This window comes from Corylus avellana, chromosome 4 (assembly GCF_965113065.1).
Source record: "Corylus avellana chromosome 4, dhCorAvel1.hap1.2, whole genome shotgun sequence".
NCBI lineage: Eukaryota > Viridiplantae > Streptophyta > Magnoliopsida > Fagales > Betulaceae > Corylus > Corylus avellana.
Genome location: NC_142493.1, coordinates 23546193 through 23563893, shown reverse-complemented (window position 1 = coordinate 23563893; position 17701 = coordinate 23546193). Strand labels below are relative to the sequence as shown.

Sequence of the window (17701 nt, the reverse complement as noted above, 5' to 3'; positions counted from 1 at the left end):
CGGCCGAAATGAGTAATGTTTTTCTTAACGTGGCTATTAAAATTATTATTTGATTAAAATTCAATAAGAATTAATCAGAAGTTCAATAGTAATTTTAATAATCACGTCGTTCATAGAGGGAGTCAAGAAAGACTTGTAATTATGAGGGTATTACAGTCATTTCGAGTGCCTAAAAACTAAGTCAACAAATATGTTTAGATGGTTTGCAAGAGTCACGCCTCACGCCCACTATTTTTTCTAATTTTCTGTGTGCAAATTAACTTTATATACATTTAGTCAAATGGTTGCATTCCGTTTATGTCGCCGTGAAAGGTTAGGTGGCCAGAATGAGTAATTTTAAAAGTCTTTTTTTTGTTTTTCTTGACGTGACTATTAAAATTACTATTTGATCAAAATTCAATAAAAATCAATCACAAATTCAATGGTAATTTTAATAATCACGTTGTTCTTAGAGGGACTCAATAAAGACTTGTAATTGTGAGGGTATTACGGTCATTTCGAGTGTCTAAAAACTAGGTCAACGAATATGTTTAGACGTGGCTATTAAAATTACTATTTGATCAAAATTCAATAAGAATCAATCGCAAATTCAATGGTAATTTTAATAATCACGTTGTTCTTAGAGGGACTCAATAAAGACTTGTAATTGTGAGGGTATTACGGTCATTTCGAGTGTCTAAAAACTAGGTCAACGAATATGTTTAGATGGTTTGCAAGAGTCACGCCTCACGCCCACTATTTTTTCTAATTTTATGTGTGCAAATTAACTTTATATACATTTAGTCAAATGGTTGCATTTCGTTTATGTTGCCATGAAAGGTCAGGCGACCAGAATGAGTAATTTTAGAAGTTTTTTTTTTTGTTTTTCTTGACATGGCTATTAAAATTACTATTTGATCAAAATTCAATAAGAATCAATCACAAGTTCAATGGTAATTTTAATAGTCACGTCGTTCTTAGAGTGACTCAAGAAAGACTTGTAGCATTATTCCGTTGGAATGGGTTTCAAAAATTCGTAACCAATTGAAATACTGAAAATGTCTCGGATATGCTCAAATGGCTAAGAATTACATCTCATGAAGCCAAGGTCACCGGTTCGAATATCATTCCTCCATTTTCCTATTTATTATGTCAAAAAAATAAAAACAAAAATTGTAACACCAAAAATATATTATTAGCCATAGGGGCCAATATTGTCCATTGAAATTAGCCCCACATGGAATTGGCTTATCTTCATTGAAGAAATTGGACCATTAGGATTCAGTAATGGCATTTTTATACAAATACATCCAAATTTTACAGACCCCGTCCATTTGAAACCACACCAATTTGACGCCCATATGGGTTTGCTGGCTCTCTTCTCCTTTGTAATGGGTTGCATAGATTATTGGAAAACGTTAGGTGCTCACCTAGCGTTTTTATAGTGTTTTTTTAGTCCTAAGTAGATATTATTTTTTTTAAAAAAATGTTAAAGGCCTAACTATTTTGTCTAATTTAGGGCCAACTTTTGCCTTATTTTTTAATTTAAAAAATAACAAAAAAAATATTAAAAAAAAAATTTTCTGAAGCAATAATTTTTATTTTGATTATTCTTTTTTTGGTATTTTTAAAAATAAAATAAAAAAACTGTATTTTGCTTTAGAAACTTTTTCTTTATTTTTTAATTTTAAAAAATATGTATTTTTATTTTTTAAAAAAAATAACAAATAAAAGAATGACTAAAATAAAAATTATTGCTTCATAAATTTTTTTAATTTGTTATTTTTTAAAATTAAAAAATAAGAAAAAAGTTGGTCCCCAAGTTGAAGATGTATCATTCCTTTTTTAGAAAACCTAAATTATTTGCCTCGTAGAAAGTGACTCCATAGTTGCGGACCTAAGAGACAATGCACAGTTTTTGTTTTAACACAAAGAAATTAAAGAAGAAGAAAAAAATTTAGAAAGGACCATTAATGTAAGGCCCCAAGTATTTATGCATTTATAAATGAGTAATGCTATTTAGTAAACTTCTATAAAACTACATAATGTAACTAGTAAAAATCAACCATATTCCACCTTTTTTCCATTTTTAATAAAAGTTATTCATTTTTTTTCTAATGGAATAGCTACACCATGTACCAAACGTATCCTAAGAGACCAACGTGCCTTACGGCAAAAGAAACCTTCACCTCTAGGGTTTCCTCATAGGGGAGACTATGTAGCATCTTTAATATATTCTGAACAGTTCAATGGTATTTCTCATTCAGTTGGTTTGATCACTCACAACAATACCCTGCAAGTAACATGTATCAGGTACTTACAAAATATCTTTCCTCAATATTACATGATTAGACTCAATTGAGGATTGATATACTTCAAAACAAATATAATAAGAACAAAATCAAAAGACAAACCCAGAAATAATGGGCAAGTTACATGTATATATACATAAATATTCATTGCTAATTTGTTTAATAGAGTTCAATCTGTATTGCCAACTGCATAACTCAATTATTAGATAGTGCAGAAAAGACCTCTAGTACCAAAATACAAGTACTACTAAAATATAAGTACACATACATTATGGTTACACCTGCAAATACTCAGGAACACAAAAGAGCTTTATATTATATGGCACCATAATCTTCCTTTAAGTAGATAGACATGCAGTACACTTAGTGAGCTTCCAATGGCACTCCCACTTCTTCAGTCAGACTCTTGATGTACTCTTTTCTTGCTGGGTGATCCTCCTGTGGCCGATTATATGCAGTCCACACTGGCTCTCCCAAAAACAACCTCATCAACTGCGCATAACGCCAAATAATCAACCAACCAAAAAGAGCCTTATTAAATATTGTAGGTCAATTTGATAATGGTTATGATTTTAAAAATTAACACCCACATAAAGTTAATCCTTGAAAATATAAATAATCCTGATCCATAATATAGGCTCGTGGTTAAGTCATCGTTATCAAAATGCAGATGCTGTAGTTCATGTCTACAAGACAAGACCACAGGCTGCAAAATAACATAATCGTGGAGTATTACATAATATTTTGAGGAACTTTGTTACCTTGGTGTAGTTGTTGGTGTCGAGAGTGAACCGATGGTAGATTCCAGCTGGCAATATGATCAGATCACCGGCCTTGATCCAAATGCGAATCCAACGGTCACCCTTGTCTCGAACATCAAAGTACCCGCTTCCTTCCAAACAATAACGTATCTCCTCATCAGCATGTATGTGCTCTGTGTAGAAGTTCTTCAGCTTCTCTTCATAGTTTTGCACTTTCGCTGGGCATAAATCAAGCAAATCCTTCAACACGTTTACAAGCAAAATGATCAGGTTAATTAATTAACCAAAGGAAATGTTTTTTAATCGGTAAAAACTTTTACATCAGAGCCCCATATAGGCTGATAGAAACCTACAAACACATTACAAGCGTTCAACAAACAGGCATGGCTTACTTCCATTACTCATTCAACACAATCATCTAACTAATCAAGTGAAATGATATTTCCACATCTACTTTTTCTTCTTTCGTGCTAAAATGTCTCACAGTTATTTTTTCTTCTCCCACACTAATAAAAGATGGATGCTGAAGTAGGCCACCCTTAATTAAAACCTACTGGCAGGCAAAGCCTTTTAAATACAATAGATAATGGAAGAAAATCTGTTAGTTTTTCTTATATATAGCCCCCAGTGCAGACCAGTTGAGTAAAACGTCCATATCTTGTGATGTAGACATCCAATGGAGACAATCTTTGTGGCATTGGAAAGCTTATTCAAAGGGGCTAAAAGATCATATTTCGTGAAGATTTTTTACAATTTCATCATTTGTTGGGTCAAATTGAGCTGTCAATGGAAGATCACCAATTTGGTTCAGAGAACTTGGTCAAAGTGTAGCATCGTATGTCTTGTTCAAACAAGACTTACCATTCTAACGAGATGTTCCCGAGATAATCGGTCAATGTCTCTGTCAAATCTTGTTCGAATTGAACGAAATTGCAACAAGTCAGCTTTCTTTTGTCTTTCAGTAGGTTTTTGACTTTCTTTTTTTTTTTTTTTCTGTATAAACTCACTTAGGACGGCCTTGGCCACAGTTTATGTTTATTTTTCATCAGCTTTCAATAAGAAACATTAAAATGTTGAGTTTTCTCCTATTTTGCCTCATTTCCTTGATATAGAAGAAGAGTTGTGAGTTTTGTGTTTGTTAATTTTGCAACCCACTACAGTATGTGGCATCAGTTGGCATCATAGCCAAGTTTTTTTTTCCTACCATAACGTATAGAGGACCACATGGAGGAGGAAACAAACATGCAAGCCATGGAGACGTGTATGAGTGCAAGGACACAACACGGGATGAGCAATTGACGACACGTTTGCAACGCTTGAAGAAGTAGCTTGTTTGATTTGGTGGTCAATTTGAGCAGTTTGGAGATCAAATTGAAGCGCTAACTGAACAATTTGCCGCCAAAGGTGGTGTTAACAAGCATCACCGTCAACCAAATCCACATTTTATAGACAAGGATGACGAGTGTATCATTGGAGAGGCACAATGTCAATGGAGGGAGAGGGAGGTAAGGCTTGATGCACTAGATCAGCTACACGCTATCTTCACTATTGTTAGCAAGCCTCAAATCCATCTCATGTGGAAGAAGAAGATGAATTTGTTCAAGAAGATTTTTCAGTAGATTTGACCTCTCTACTTATCTATGACATCTATCCTCATTGAGGATCCATAGAAGGAGGTAAGTCCTTCCATTCACACACTAAAATTTGTTGAAAGGAATGATGTCTACCACGCTGCATCACCACCCTCCCAAAAAAAAAAAAAAAAAAAAAAATTGCATTGACAACTAATCCACATTGTTACACTTATTTTTATATTCCCCTTTTTGAATTTATAATTCCTAGCCTGCACTTATCAGGGTATACAGATAAACATACAGCCATAAAATAATCATTTGCCTTTAATTGGTGGGACTTAATAGTAGCATTTTTTTTTCTTTTTTAATGTATCCCCATTCCCTAAATTATATTATACTATCCACACTTCAAGCCTTTTTTTGGGTTACATCTTTCTTTCACTTGATTGAAATTGCGCAATAAAATATCTTATTTATAGTTGAATAGGGCCAATAATATAATAAATACATAATCAATACGTAACCTATAAGAATTAGGAGAGATACATAATCAATATGTAACTTATGAGAATCATAAGAGTTACATAATAAATATATAAAATTAGGAGAGTAAATAGTACATTAATTTAATTCAAAACAACTATTTTACGTCTTCAAATGTCTCAATAATTAGAAACAGAAAAAAAGAAAAATACGATAAGAATTAGTGTGTAGTACCATGTAATTGTATCCTCTTGCTTCTCTGATTCTCTGCAATTCCTCATCGTTCTCGTAGTTTTCTGGGTTCAAGTGCCAGTACAACACTCCCAAGTCTGCATAATAACCAATTCCCATCAACAATAGATAAATAAATATATAAAAATTAAAAATCATAAACAAAGAGAAAGAAAAAGAAGAAGAAGAAGAAGAAGAAGAAGAGAGAAGGAGGTCTGACCAGCCAAGTGGTCCAATGAAACGAACTCTTTGGGATTGCGATGGTGAGGTAGCCTAGGATCTTCTTCGCTCTCGTCCATGAACCATGCCTGCTTTTTCGGTAAATTATTAGGAGTACAAAACATGACATTTAACGATACATAATAATTGATTAAGATAACATAATGCCCAGATTAAGATATTCATTAATAAGGAAATACTGCTAATTACCAAACTCGGAGGAAGAAAGAAGTAAAGTAGAACTCACCTCGATTGCCATGGGTGACTCGGTAAACCTTTTAGAAATGGTGAACACTGTGTTTGTTTGAGAGTGCTACCAGCGGCTTTCGATTTTTATAATGTTGTTATTCTCGAACTTTCCGGTTTTAGATTTTCTTGATTCTCGTCACATTGTCTGCCACGTGTACTGCTCAACTGTCTCTGGTTATATTTGTGGATTGTATGTGCCTTTAGGCTTTAGCAAAAATCTTATCGTTCTTGGCATTTATCGTCTGGCCTAAGCTCTCCAATCTCCAGTCGTTTTTTCTGCTCAGGCACCCCGCCGAAGATGTTGACCCTTACTCGTTAATATTCTGACAATAGATGCCCTTTATACTATTTTCTTCTTTATGTTAAAAGAAAATTTCAAAACAATCACAAAATCTTACTCCTTATATTTAATTAACTACAAAATTAATAAAAAATATGTTTTATAAATTAAAAGGAAAAGTAAATTCATGTAACATGAATCGAAATGACAATTACAAATTAGCTGGACAACATACAATAAGGAAAGTTATCAGATAAAATTCAAAATTCACTTAAAAAATGGGCTAAGTCAATTAATTGTCGGTTGACCAATAAAAAAAATATCTACCGCCTATCAAACCGATGTTGAAATAATGTTTTTATTCCACCTACCAACTGTCGAAAGTCGATCGGTGACGATTCGGTGGTAATCGATAAACAATTGGTAGGCGATAAACGGTTAATCTGCCTATTCCTAATCACAACAAACCCAAACAAAAGAGACTGTTCACAAAAAATAAAAAAAATAAAAAAAAAACAATACAAAAAAAAATGGTACCATTAATAATCCCAAATGAATCAAAAGCAACCCGGTCCAGTCCAGAAGAACTTGAGGCTGTCCTTATGTTGACAGATAAATGTTATCCACATGTTGTCTTCCCATGTTGCCCCAAGCCATTGCGTTAATGGGCCCAGAAGAACTGAAATTGAGACTTGTGGGGGAGTCTTGTTTATCTTTTTTCCTTAATTATTTAGGCCCATAACAAAATTTTGTATTTCCCAATGTGCAGGGGAATAGGATTCTCTTCCGTTAATTTGAACCAGATAATATTTAGTATTTTTGTTTTTTTACTTTTTTAAGGAACAAAAATACCTTTCCAATATAACTAGAATCCTAATTCCTTATTCCATGTGTGTAAGGAACCAAAAGTGGTTTCATATACATTATTTTAATATAAACATGTCTCTTTCCTCTCTTATATTTTATCTTTTGTCTTTAATTGGAGATTGCATTGAAATTTTGTTAAAAAAAAAAAGTGAGGGTAGATAGGGAACTGGTATTTTGTAAATAAATAATATTTTAATGGTATAGGAAAAGGTAAAGGAAGCTATTGTGAAATATATTTTCTTATGGAAGTAAAAAGTAATTTTGTGCCCTAAACTTAAGAAAAATCAAAGGAAAACTCTTAGACTATTAAGTATGACATGATGAGTTTATAATTTTTCTCTATTAAAAGTCAATGATTCTCCAAAAAGTTCTGACTTATGAGCTTACTCTTATTTTTCAAGATTTATCATGTTGGTATGGTTTAACACATTTTTATTAAGTTGTTAGAAGATGTAATTATGGTTTGATACATGATAGGTAGTAGTTTAGAGTTTCTCATGCATTCAGGTACCTATTGAATATTACATGGCATCTAGTCAGACGTTCGATTATTGTTTACCAAATGTTCTACAGTGTCCACAATGGATAATTAGGATTTTAATAATGGTTTAGTGTGTCTAACTCTTTATTAGAGTTTTTACATGCATGGATTAGGCTTTCGATGTATTGTTTATAATGTTAGACTATGTTTCGTAGAATCAAGAATTTGAGATGTTCGAGATTCTAGATGAGCGGAAGAGGCAAGTAAATATTTACCAAATTGCTTAAATCGTAACATGCGAGATTTCAATGGATCCCAGCTCTCCCTTAGGAGGAAAAAAAAAAAGTAGGAACAAATACCATGAATTTGTGCTTCAATTTTATTTTATTTTTCTAATTTAATTTTATAATGCTTATGTGAACTTTAATTTCTAACTAAACATGAAAGTAAACTTTACTTTTGAACTAAACAGGATTTTTAAAAAAATAAATAAATTTAATTCAAAAAGGCATCAGTAGTGACCATAGTAGCTATTCTACCTAACTGACCATAGTACTCTACGTAGCTGACCAAAGTAGAACTTACTTATTGAAATTTGCACAAAGAAAGTCTAAATAGTAAAAACCGCAAATGCTCCTTAAACTTCAATTAAACTAAAGCCTGACCTAACCTCATTAAAACATCAATAAGACTGAAGACTGCTAATACTAATTAGGTTTGTGAATTTTCATTGTGGTATTCGAACCCTCACTCTAGTGTTTTTTTAATCACTTAAAATTACCTTGAAAGACAATAAAGAAAAAATAAAATAAAATTGCTTACTAGCGCTTGGTTGATACGCTTTCAAAAATGATGGTGGTCCCATACACCTTTTCAATTCCCATGGCGATAAAAATACGCTTTTTCTATCACATTCCACATTCAACATTTTAAATGCCATGGCCCAAAATGACTTTTCAAATGCAATAATGGGCAAATTGGCAACGAGACCCCACAGCCAGACAGCATATAAGGGTCATTAAAATCGGTTTTTTCTTGGTTTTGGTTTTTTTCACTTTGAGGATGAATAATTTCCCAGAACAGGGCAAAATTTGAGAACACTAAAAAAGTTAAGTAATATTATTTAGTAAACTGCTATAAGGTAGACATACAGTTAGGATAATGTGGCAGTAAAAATTAACCTTTGAATTTTTTTTATTTTTTTTTATAAGTGTTTTACTATATAATCAAATTATATGGCAGTCGTATGACAATGATTACTCAAGTTTTTCTCAAAATTTTGGAAACAATGATATAACACCTCTTGAGGAAGACGTGTCAATAACCCATAACAAAAACCAAAAAAAAATGGTAGGATTCAAAACTATCACTACCATCAGCACCTCCTAGTAATAACACCCCTATTAGGACCGCCATGGTCACTACTACTTTCTGTAACCCTAATCATCAGAAAAAGAATACAACTACTTCAACTTGTAGAATAAGCCATTAGCATAGCAAAAGATAGCATACCTTTACATGATGAACAGAAAATAGCTGCTTTCGGCTCTAATCTCAACTACCAAATCTTACTCTCGAAAAAGAGAAATTCCTAAGGATGGCTAAATGATTCTTGATATTACAAAATTGATCAGGTGAGTAAACTCATACCATTTATAAAAGAGGATTCTCCAAGCCGTGTCTCCAGAAATAGACAGTAAAAACTTCACTGTTTGCAGAGCCAGCCCAAAATCATGCAAAAGGCAGGCCCGTAGGAGGCTATCAAGTTGGTTGCCTCTTTCCCTTCTTTCATATTTGGCATAGTGGTTATCAAAAGAAGTAGAGCTCTCTATTTAATTGCCAACTCCATCTGACCTAGAAAGTGGTTCCAACTCAGCATTCTTGGACATCTGCAGTGCAGCGAATGTATTACTCATAAATGAAGGACAATCAGTTCATAAGTAACAGATTTTATTTTGATCAACACTTCCAGATGGTTATTAGTCTTATACCCGGTCAAGCAGAGAAAGAACTATGTAGCTTACCTTTGTCATTGAGATCAACGGCAAGACCAGCACTCTTTAGCTGATTGTCGACAGAGCTACTCATGGCTTGCGGCAGGCCATGCTGGGGTGGAGAGCTCGTGTTACTCCGGCTTGATTTCCCATTTGGGGTATGCGTCCTTACTTGATGGTTCAAATAAGTTTCCAAGCTCGATGTAATCAATCCCGTACTTTTCTTGCTCTTTAATCTTCCCCTTAAAGGAACATAAGTACGGAAAGAAAGAAAACGATATGCGATGAGACCGAAGGCTCGAAAAGAATCCCAGAATGATACAAGGTTATTAATGTCATGGAGTGACAGATTCTTTATTCAGACTAGTTACCTGTCTTTCCGTTTTTCGAGATATCTCTGCAGTGAGACTTTTCTGTTCGCCTGACCCTCTACATCTTATGAAAGACCACCAAAAGTTTAGAGGGCAAATAAACAACTGATAAGTCCCATATACTATTAAGCACAGTAGCCATAGCATACAAAGAGGTCTCATTAAGGCAAAGTTCAAGATCCTTTTAAATGTATCTGTCAAAGTGACGTGCTTAGGTCTTTACAAATTATTCAAGCGTTAGATGTAAACAGAATATTTCAAATGGAAGCACCATGGTATATGTTAAATCACCAGTTGTCTTAAAAGTTTAAACCAATAGAAAATTGTGAATTCAATCATTTAATTAATATTCTAACACTCTCCCTCACGTGTGAGCTAAAATTCTCTCTTGATAAGTGAGCCCAATCACATGAAATATTCAATAAATTGAGGGTGAACTATAGAGAGTTCGAACTTAGGATTTCTACTCTAATACCACGTTAAATTACTAATTGTCCAAAAAACACAAGCTGATAAAAAATAGTAAATTTAATCATTTAATTCATATTCTAACAATATACAATGAAAAGCAGGATGAATGTAAGGGGTATGGCATGAACAAAGGTGAGGTAATTGTGAACACAATGATGGAAGAGATGGAGGTCATCACGGCATTAGTGCTAACAGTTTAAGTAGCTGTGAGGGTAGTTTAAGTGTGGTGCCTACAATGCTTAGGTGGCAGAAAACTAAAGTGCTAATGCTCATCTTATATATACATATGTGCGTGTGCGCGAGCATGTTGTGTAACTTGTCATGTCATTCAAATATATTTGACGCAAATGAGTGTCACAAGAACGTGATTTTATTGCTTTATCTTGCTTATTCTTTTCAAAAACATGAAAAGAACTTTGAAATGCTCTATAAATGCTTTTTAGTTTAATACCAAAAACAGGACCACTCTACTCTACTAAAAGGGGCTACAGAGTCTCACAATTGGCCCTGTGGCCCAATAGACCCGCAACGCACTCGTGAAGCTCATTAGAGGAGGATATTGGTTTCAGTAAGACAATCGTCCTTCACCACAATTTGGTGGCAATGCCCACTCAAGCAGCAATTAGGATTCTAACTCGGCCTATGGGGTCTGGACAAGGTCTAGAGAAAAACTCTAACATCTATTCCTATAAAGATTGGGTCTCGGTTGAGGAAATACTCTTTACACTACCATAATGGCCGATCAACACTTTACAAAAGCACCCAAGTTTTGCTTTTTGGATATACTCCATTTGAACACACATGGGCTGAGTGTGTGTGTGTGTGTATATATATATATATATATCCTTGGCCGCCTTAATATTACTGCAATAACCATTTCTTTATGTAAAACTACCAACATCTATTATCTTTTCTCCCTAACTGAGAGCCATGAAAATTATATGCAAATTAAGCACGCTATAAAATTGAAAGCAAACTGAAGTTTCTTACCAGGGTCACGAGAAGTGTTCCCTTTCTCCCTATACTGCTCAGAATATTCTGTCATCTTCTCTGTAAAATCAAATCAAATTCACCAGTTACCTAGCAACCAATATCTCAAAGTTACCCTTTTTAGGACAAGTATTTCAATATTGTCAATTGCGAAAGAGTTTGAACTATTATAATGTTAAAATCCAATGACATATATCCACTCTGTCAGCCTTTCCAAATTGACTCATTATTAATGCATGCAAAACTCAATGAACTTTAGGCATTGTTCGGAACTTTTGAAAAGAAGATCCAGGAAATTGATCTACAAACTCTAAATTGACCCATTTTAGGTTCAATTTGCATTGGAGCAATGCATAGTATGAAACTAATCAATGAACAAGACAAGCACAGCTAGCCTATATCATTGAAAATAACTTCAGACAATTGAGTCATTTTCACTTTGGAGTATACAAATTATGCAAAAGCAAGGGAAAAAAGAAGTTAGTTATGTCCTCCATTTCCAAATATGAGAGAGGGAGATGCCTAGACCGTTTGCAGGATCTACTTCTCCATTCACCAAATACAGCTTAGCATGGTTTCAAGTACAGCTGAAGCAATACTGAGATAAGATAATCCATAGCCTTCCAACATTATAGCATTCAAACAGTCAACTAGCATACTGTTCCCAAAAGTTACCTGCTTGCATGATATGTGCGATTGCGGGACTAGTAGGAATAACGCGATCTTTTTCACACGCTGCCTGTAAATGGCATGGAACGGACCAAAGAGATGCAGCTCTACCTAGAGTATCATCCTGAGGCAACTGAACTGGACTTGCTGCAAGGTGCATGATTGCCCGTGCCTGCAAATCCAGATATGGTTGTAATGGAAGACCAACAGATGACTGGAGTTACCTCCAGGTATCCAAGCAAAGAGGAAGGTCTATTACCTTCTCAGGTGGCACTCCATCGTACACATTCACCTTGCCACAGTAGAAAATCGTCATTTGTCCCACTGACCCATTTGTTGCACACGGGCTCCTGTGGCCACATTTTCAAATAGTTCTTTTCTAATACTTACTAAAAATCACCAGCAGAAAAATTGGCTATTTAACTAGGATGAAATGTAGCCCGAATTCCGCCACCCATAGTATATGTAAATTAGTGCCTATTTCTCTAAACTATACACAGGTTTTTTTTTTTTTTTTTTTTGATAAGTAATGAAAACTATACACAGGTTATGCCACTCTTTTACAGAAAGCAGTCATAGAATTTGTGCTTGTTATATAAAACTTTGGGAAAAAGCAAAATCAGTCCACGTGGTTTACCTGATTTCCAATTAGCTCCATGTGGTATTAAAATGAACTCCAAGGTCCTTGAGTTATGCCAAACTCTCTACAAACAAATTCCGTCCATTGACTTAATGGATTACAATAGTGTGACATGTCAAAGTCAATAAAATTATAATACATGTCATATTTAAGTTAATGTCATATTAATGGAATTTGTTAAATTAGTGGACATACTTTGACTGTAGGGATTAAATTAATTTTTTGGCATACCTCAAGAACCTCTAAGTTCATTTTGATACTACAGAGAGCTAATTGCAAATCAAGTAAACCATAGGAACTAATTTTGCAATTTTCCTAAAACTTTATATATGCTTATAACATCATAGTTATGTAATCAAGAAAAATACACACTCTCAAAGTGAAAAGCAGCATTCACAATTAGATGTCATTCATCAAGTGCAAAACAAGGTGATTTCTGGTTTTGTGCTTTCACATCCTCCCAGCTAATCATTAGATGACTTTAAACTGCCATTAACTCAAAATTTTAAATTAAAAAAAAAAAAAAAAAAAAAACTATTGCTTTTACTTGTCTTGAAAGCACTAGAAGAAAAAAGCATCCATTCTTTCCTACAATTTCACCTGCTAAAATACTATTTGGCGAATAGAGATCTTCGCAATTTGCAACAGAAGAGGAGAACATGGAAGCAGAGAAAGAAAAGAAAGAAATATATGACAAAGTTAAGTATTCAAGCTCCAGGGTGTGGAAAAGCCCTTATCATACTGTGAAACCCAACCCCATTCTTGACCATAAAAGAGAATATGAATAAAGGAATTCAGTCATTATAAGCAATTCAAAACTAGTTTTTGCTGATTATAAACCATTTTCTAGCAGAAATATAAACAACTAAGGCCAAAATGTGGTTTTCAGATAAGGAATTGACAATGGGGTGAGATATTGCACTAATATGGATGGTTCACTAAAATTAAACCTGGAAGAGTTGAATTCAAATTTAAAGCAGCTTCCATGTTGCAAAGGTTTTTTGTCAACTAACTGAAAAAGGTTACGGAAAAAAAAAAAAATCCACACAGTTTGACTGTTGGTTAAGTCCCTCTTCATGCTATGGCTTGCTCGATACAATCAACGACTAATCAACAGATGACAGTTTTATATCACTATGGTCTACATAGGGAGGGATACACACAAAAATGTCCATTTCATTGCAAACTAGGGATGCATGCTGCTAAGGGAATAGAAGAGTATCAAGTGTATAATAACTAATGAATACAATTTGAAAAAAGAAAAAGAAAAAAAGAAAAGAGTCTGCTGAAACTGGTTCTATTATTAGGAATTTGGCTCATTCAATGATCCTGTCACACCCATTCAGCAGCTAAGCATGCTTACAAGCTCGTGCTTCTAAATCTCCTCCACTTTCTTCCCTTCTTATTGAGCACAAAAACAGATTTAACCAATATAGAGTTGCTTTCTATATCTACCATCGCTTCAGATCACCTTCCAAGTTATATTTCCCTCTAAACAGCGTTTGAAAAAAGTTCAAATATATTCTATTTGTTATCAATGTAGGTTAGGATACACTCGACACCAAGTCCACAACCCTTGACTTGGTCTTCTTTATCGAGAAACTCAACCAACAACCACCGGAGTGGCTGTTGTTGAAACTTTATCATGCACATCTTGTTAAGTCAAAACACCTCAAACGTTTTTATTCAAAAAAAAAAAAAAAAAAAAAAAACACACCTCAAAGTATCATTCAAAGTTCGGTTACCATTCTGTCGACATGCATTTTCCGGTTACACCAAAAAAAACGTGAAACAACGAAAAAAAAAAACATAAACTCACAACCACATTGAACAATCAAACTTAGATCCTAAATTAACACCATTCAACAACTTCCTAGTAAAAGCTCCAATGAGCTAATCAGAGCACATTAACCGTAAACCAAATACATAGCGTTGAAGACCAGACCTCGGACTGATCGCATTGTTCTCTATCTCGGCCGGTCGATCCCCCGAAGGAGCCGATATCGGCGTGTCCCTTTTTTCCTCCGCCGATACCGAAACCGAAACCTGGACATCAGGACTCGGTTCCTTAACGGAATCTACCGAATTCGAAGTCATCTACACATATAATTAATGATTCACAAAACGTGTTATCAGCATTTACTCACATTGTTAAACTATACAACAAAAAGCTCTACTTGGTAGTTGAGAAAATCTTAGCTACTATTATAAAAAGCGAGGGAGGATTTCGGTCAAAGTAAGAAACTTTTTTCCAAAGATTTTTCTCGGGAACCAAACAGGGGAGGGGGGGGAGGGTAAGAGCGAGTGAGACTCACGCGCGGCTGCGAAACGACGGCCCTGCGCAGAGCTCCGGCGCCGGAATCGTCGTCGCTCGGCTCCAGCAGAGCCTTGAGGGAAATCACTTGCTGGATCGCCTGCGATTTGTTCCAGGAAGGCCTTCGCATTCCTGTACGGACACGTGTCATTCCCTTTCTTTAAAAAAGAAAAAATATTACTTAAATCATACATATAAAATATATATGCGCACACATATATAGAGAGAAAGAGAGAGAGAATGAGAGAGAGGGAGGGGGTAGCAGAAAATAGAGAGGGAGAGGAGGGGCAAAGGTGGAAAAGAAGAACCTTTATCTTTGAGGTATTTGCGGCAGTCTTCGCGGGTGAGCTGGGAAATGTCTTCCTCGGTGAGCTGGCTGAGGGGTTTGTCGAGAATGGACCGGAACGACGTCGTGGCGGCGTTCATGGCCTCGGATTGCGGCGAGGATCTCGCCGGGCGCACAGCCCCTGTAATTTTCGGCTCGGTGTGGGGGTTAATGTGTTGGGAAAAGTGGGAGATAGTGTGTAATTGTGTTGTGAGAGAGCGAAAGAAAGAAAGGGCGAGTGAGAGAGAGAGAGTAAGTGAGTGTGTGTTGGGGGGTGGGGGGGGGGGGGCGGAAGGGGGGTTTGAGAGAGAGAGAGACAGAGAGAGAGAGAGGGCGCGGCGTCTCTCCTCTTTGCTAGGGGCTTTTTAGAAGCTAGGATGCACCCTAGGCTGCCACGTAGTGTAGCTGTCTCAATTATTATGGACTAAGCAGTGAGGGTCTTTAATTATTTATTTCACAAAACCTTAATCCAGTTGAAGTGAATGCTTGGTATTTTGTTTTGGGGAAAAGTGGTGAAAAATATCTTACCTTTGTCAACGAGGCTTCCTTCCCCCCCCCACCCACCATTAGAATATAATTTATATATAAATATAATTAATTAAATCGTTGGGATTTCTTCAAATCCCCACTTGTGGGGCACTTCTTGTTGTTGATGCAAATTGTGTGTGAAAAGTGGGGACTTGTATGTGATGTGCATCAATTCATGCACGCGGGTCGGTCATTACGGACAGTCAATGACCCATCAGACCTCCTTTAGCTTCTAGCGTTTACCTTCGCATCTTTCCAAATCTTCTCATTTCCACTATTTTCAACACTAACATTTAGGAGTGGTCAAATACCCGACACATCCGCAATATCCGACCCACCCGCCCCACTTCGCTCTATTTTCCTCGCTAAAAAAGTGAATACAAGTCAAATTTTAGGATACTCGCTCAGAGCGGAACAGGTTGTAAATAGCATTTTTTTTAAAATTCTAGGTACCTATCCTTTCTCGCCCGGTCCCACCCCGCAATAACCCTAAACTTAAAATCCTACTACCCACAAACAATAACCCATCTTTGTTCAAGCTGCCTCTTCTTTTTTCTTCATTTTTTTTCTTTCTTCTTTCCTCTTTTTCTCTCTCTCCTATGCGCAGCTTCTTCTTCCTTCTTTCATTTTATGCTTTCTTCTTTCATCTTCCTCTGCGCGGCTGCGGCTCTCTCTCTCTCCTCTTTGCCTCCCTCTCTCATTCGCGCCTCTCTCTCTATCTCTTCGATCTTTGCACCTCCCTCTCTCTCATCTGCACCTCTCTCTTAGAGTGAAACAAAAATTGTATATAGAGTGAAACAAAAATTGTAGAGATAAAAAGTGAAAAGATTTGGATTTAGGTTTGTCATGAAAAGCAGCTTGGTTTAGAGTCTTCGACTAAGTCAAATCCTCATATGCTTCGATTACATATAATGTGAAAGGACTTTGATTCCATGGCTTAGTCAAGAAAATCGAGAACGCTTTGTTGAAGTAGAGTGAGAGAGAAGATTGAGAAAAAAAAAAATATTATTATTATCATATTTATCATACAACTCATGCAAAACTTTAAAAACGTCATCCTCCAAATATATATCCAAATCAGTTCAACTAGGCTAAATGTTATCAACACTTCCTGCGAAAGACCGAAACATTAACCTACTACCAGTTCTTCTAACACTTCTTGAAGAAATTTATGGGCCCCATTCGTCCTGTGGTAATGTTTTCAAGTAATGTGAGATTATTTCTTGTCACGGAGTAAATAGTGTGGGTTCCATTCGTCCTGTGGTAGGCTTTGATACCATAAAAAAATTTATAGACCTAACTCATCTCATAAAACCTGTTCAATAAGATAGTTAGGATTGCTCATTCCTTATAAGTATGCCCAAAATCTTGTCCACATGTAATGTGGAATTATTCCTTAACACTTCTCCCATTAGCATTGGTAACAACGACTAGAAGAACCTTCCCGAGCATTTTCTTATTCACTATTTTCCATAATTGTTGGATTATGATCCTTCCACATACTTATCATACAATTCATGCAAAACTTTAAGAACAAATTCAATATTTATAGTAGCTTCTGGCTCTTGATAAAATTACACAAATTCAATATTTTTTTTGACATGTCCACAATTCAATATTTATGTTTCTTTAAAGACAATTGCACAATTGTTTTCCTCAACACTACATATCAATAATATGCCCAATCTCACAAATTTCATTTTGTACCAACAATTTGTTATATGCACATAACAGCACACATGAAACATTTCTCCCGTCTCAAAGACATAGCTCAATCAGCTAGGACCACGCCTAATGAAGTGGAAGTCACTAATTTGAATCCCCTTCTTCCCTCTTGTGCGGAAATGTAAAAAAAAAAAAAAAAAAAAGTAACATTTCTCCCCCAACAAACAATTTTTTTTTTTTTTTTCCAAAGTAAAATCCTAATGGCAACATCATTAGCTTTTCCATTGTTTATTGTTAT

At 35.3% G+C, this 17701-nt stretch overlaps 2 protein-coding genes across 3 annotated transcripts; both read right to left on the bottom strand.

The window, feature by feature from the left end:
- Window positions 1–2397: 2397 nt before the first annotated feature.
- ARD4 (RmlC-like cupins superfamily protein) lies at window positions 2398–6008 on the bottom strand. The gene is made up of 5 exons (XM_059591439.2): window positions 5807–6008; window positions 5561–5648; window positions 5344–5438; window positions 3053–3292; window positions 2398–2783 (listed from the first exon to the last, which is right to left on the bottom strand). The coding sequence occupies exons 1-5, from the start codon at window positions 5816–5818 to the stop codon at window positions 2655–2657; spliced, it is 564 nt and encodes a 187-aa protein (XP_059447422.1). The 5' UTR covers window positions 5819–6008; the 3' UTR covers window positions 2398–2654.
- Window positions 6009–8900: 2892 nt separating this feature from the next.
- LOC132179045 (protein TIFY 4B) lies at window positions 8901–15477 on the bottom strand. Of its 2 annotated transcripts, none has more exons than XM_088515730.1 (9): window positions 15194–15477; window positions 14887–15017; window positions 14517–14668; window positions 12191–12281; window positions 11938–12103; window positions 11263–11322; window positions 9802–9865; window positions 9461–9672; window positions 8901–9325 (listed from the first exon to the last, which is right to left on the bottom strand). In XM_088515730.1, the coding sequence occupies exons 1-9, from the start codon at window positions 15309–15311 to the stop codon at window positions 9309–9311; spliced, it is 1011 nt and encodes a 336-aa protein (XP_088371856.1). In that variant the 5' UTR covers window positions 15312–15477; the 3' UTR covers window positions 8901–9308. The 2 variants fall into 2 exon arrangements, with proteins under 2 accessions (XP_088371856.1, XP_088371857.1); XM_088515731.1 differs by having other exon boundaries at window positions 9802–9859.
- Between the last annotated feature and the right edge of the window lie 2224 nt (window positions 15478–17701).

What these genes read in the sequence shown, in the direction of transcription:
- LOC132179045 (XM_088515730.1), bottom strand. Translation starts at nt 15,311, where the DNA reads ATGAACGCCGCCACGACGTCGTTCCGGTCCATTCTCGACAAACCCCTC. An exon ending in ATGGAGTGCCACCTGAGAAG is followed by an intron (nt 12,104 to 12,190) that starts GTAATAGACCTT and finishes CTGGATTTGCAG; the next exon opens with GCACGGGCAATCATGCACCT. An exon ending in GAACACTTCTCGTGACCCTG is followed by an intron (nt 9,866 to 11,262) that starts GTAAGAAACTTC and finishes GTCTTTCATAAG; the next exon opens with ATGTAGAGGGTCAGGCGAAC.
- ARD4 (XM_059591439.2), bottom strand. An exon ending in TTCATTGGACCACTTGGCTG is followed by an intron (nt 5,439 to 5,560) that starts GTCAGACCTCCT and finishes GTTATTATGCAG; the next exon opens with ACTTGGGAGTGTTGTACTGG. An exon ending in CAAGAGGATACAATTACATG is followed by an intron (nt 3,293 to 5,343) that starts GTACTACACACT and finishes AACGTGTTGAAG; the next exon opens with GATTTGCTTGATTTATGCCC.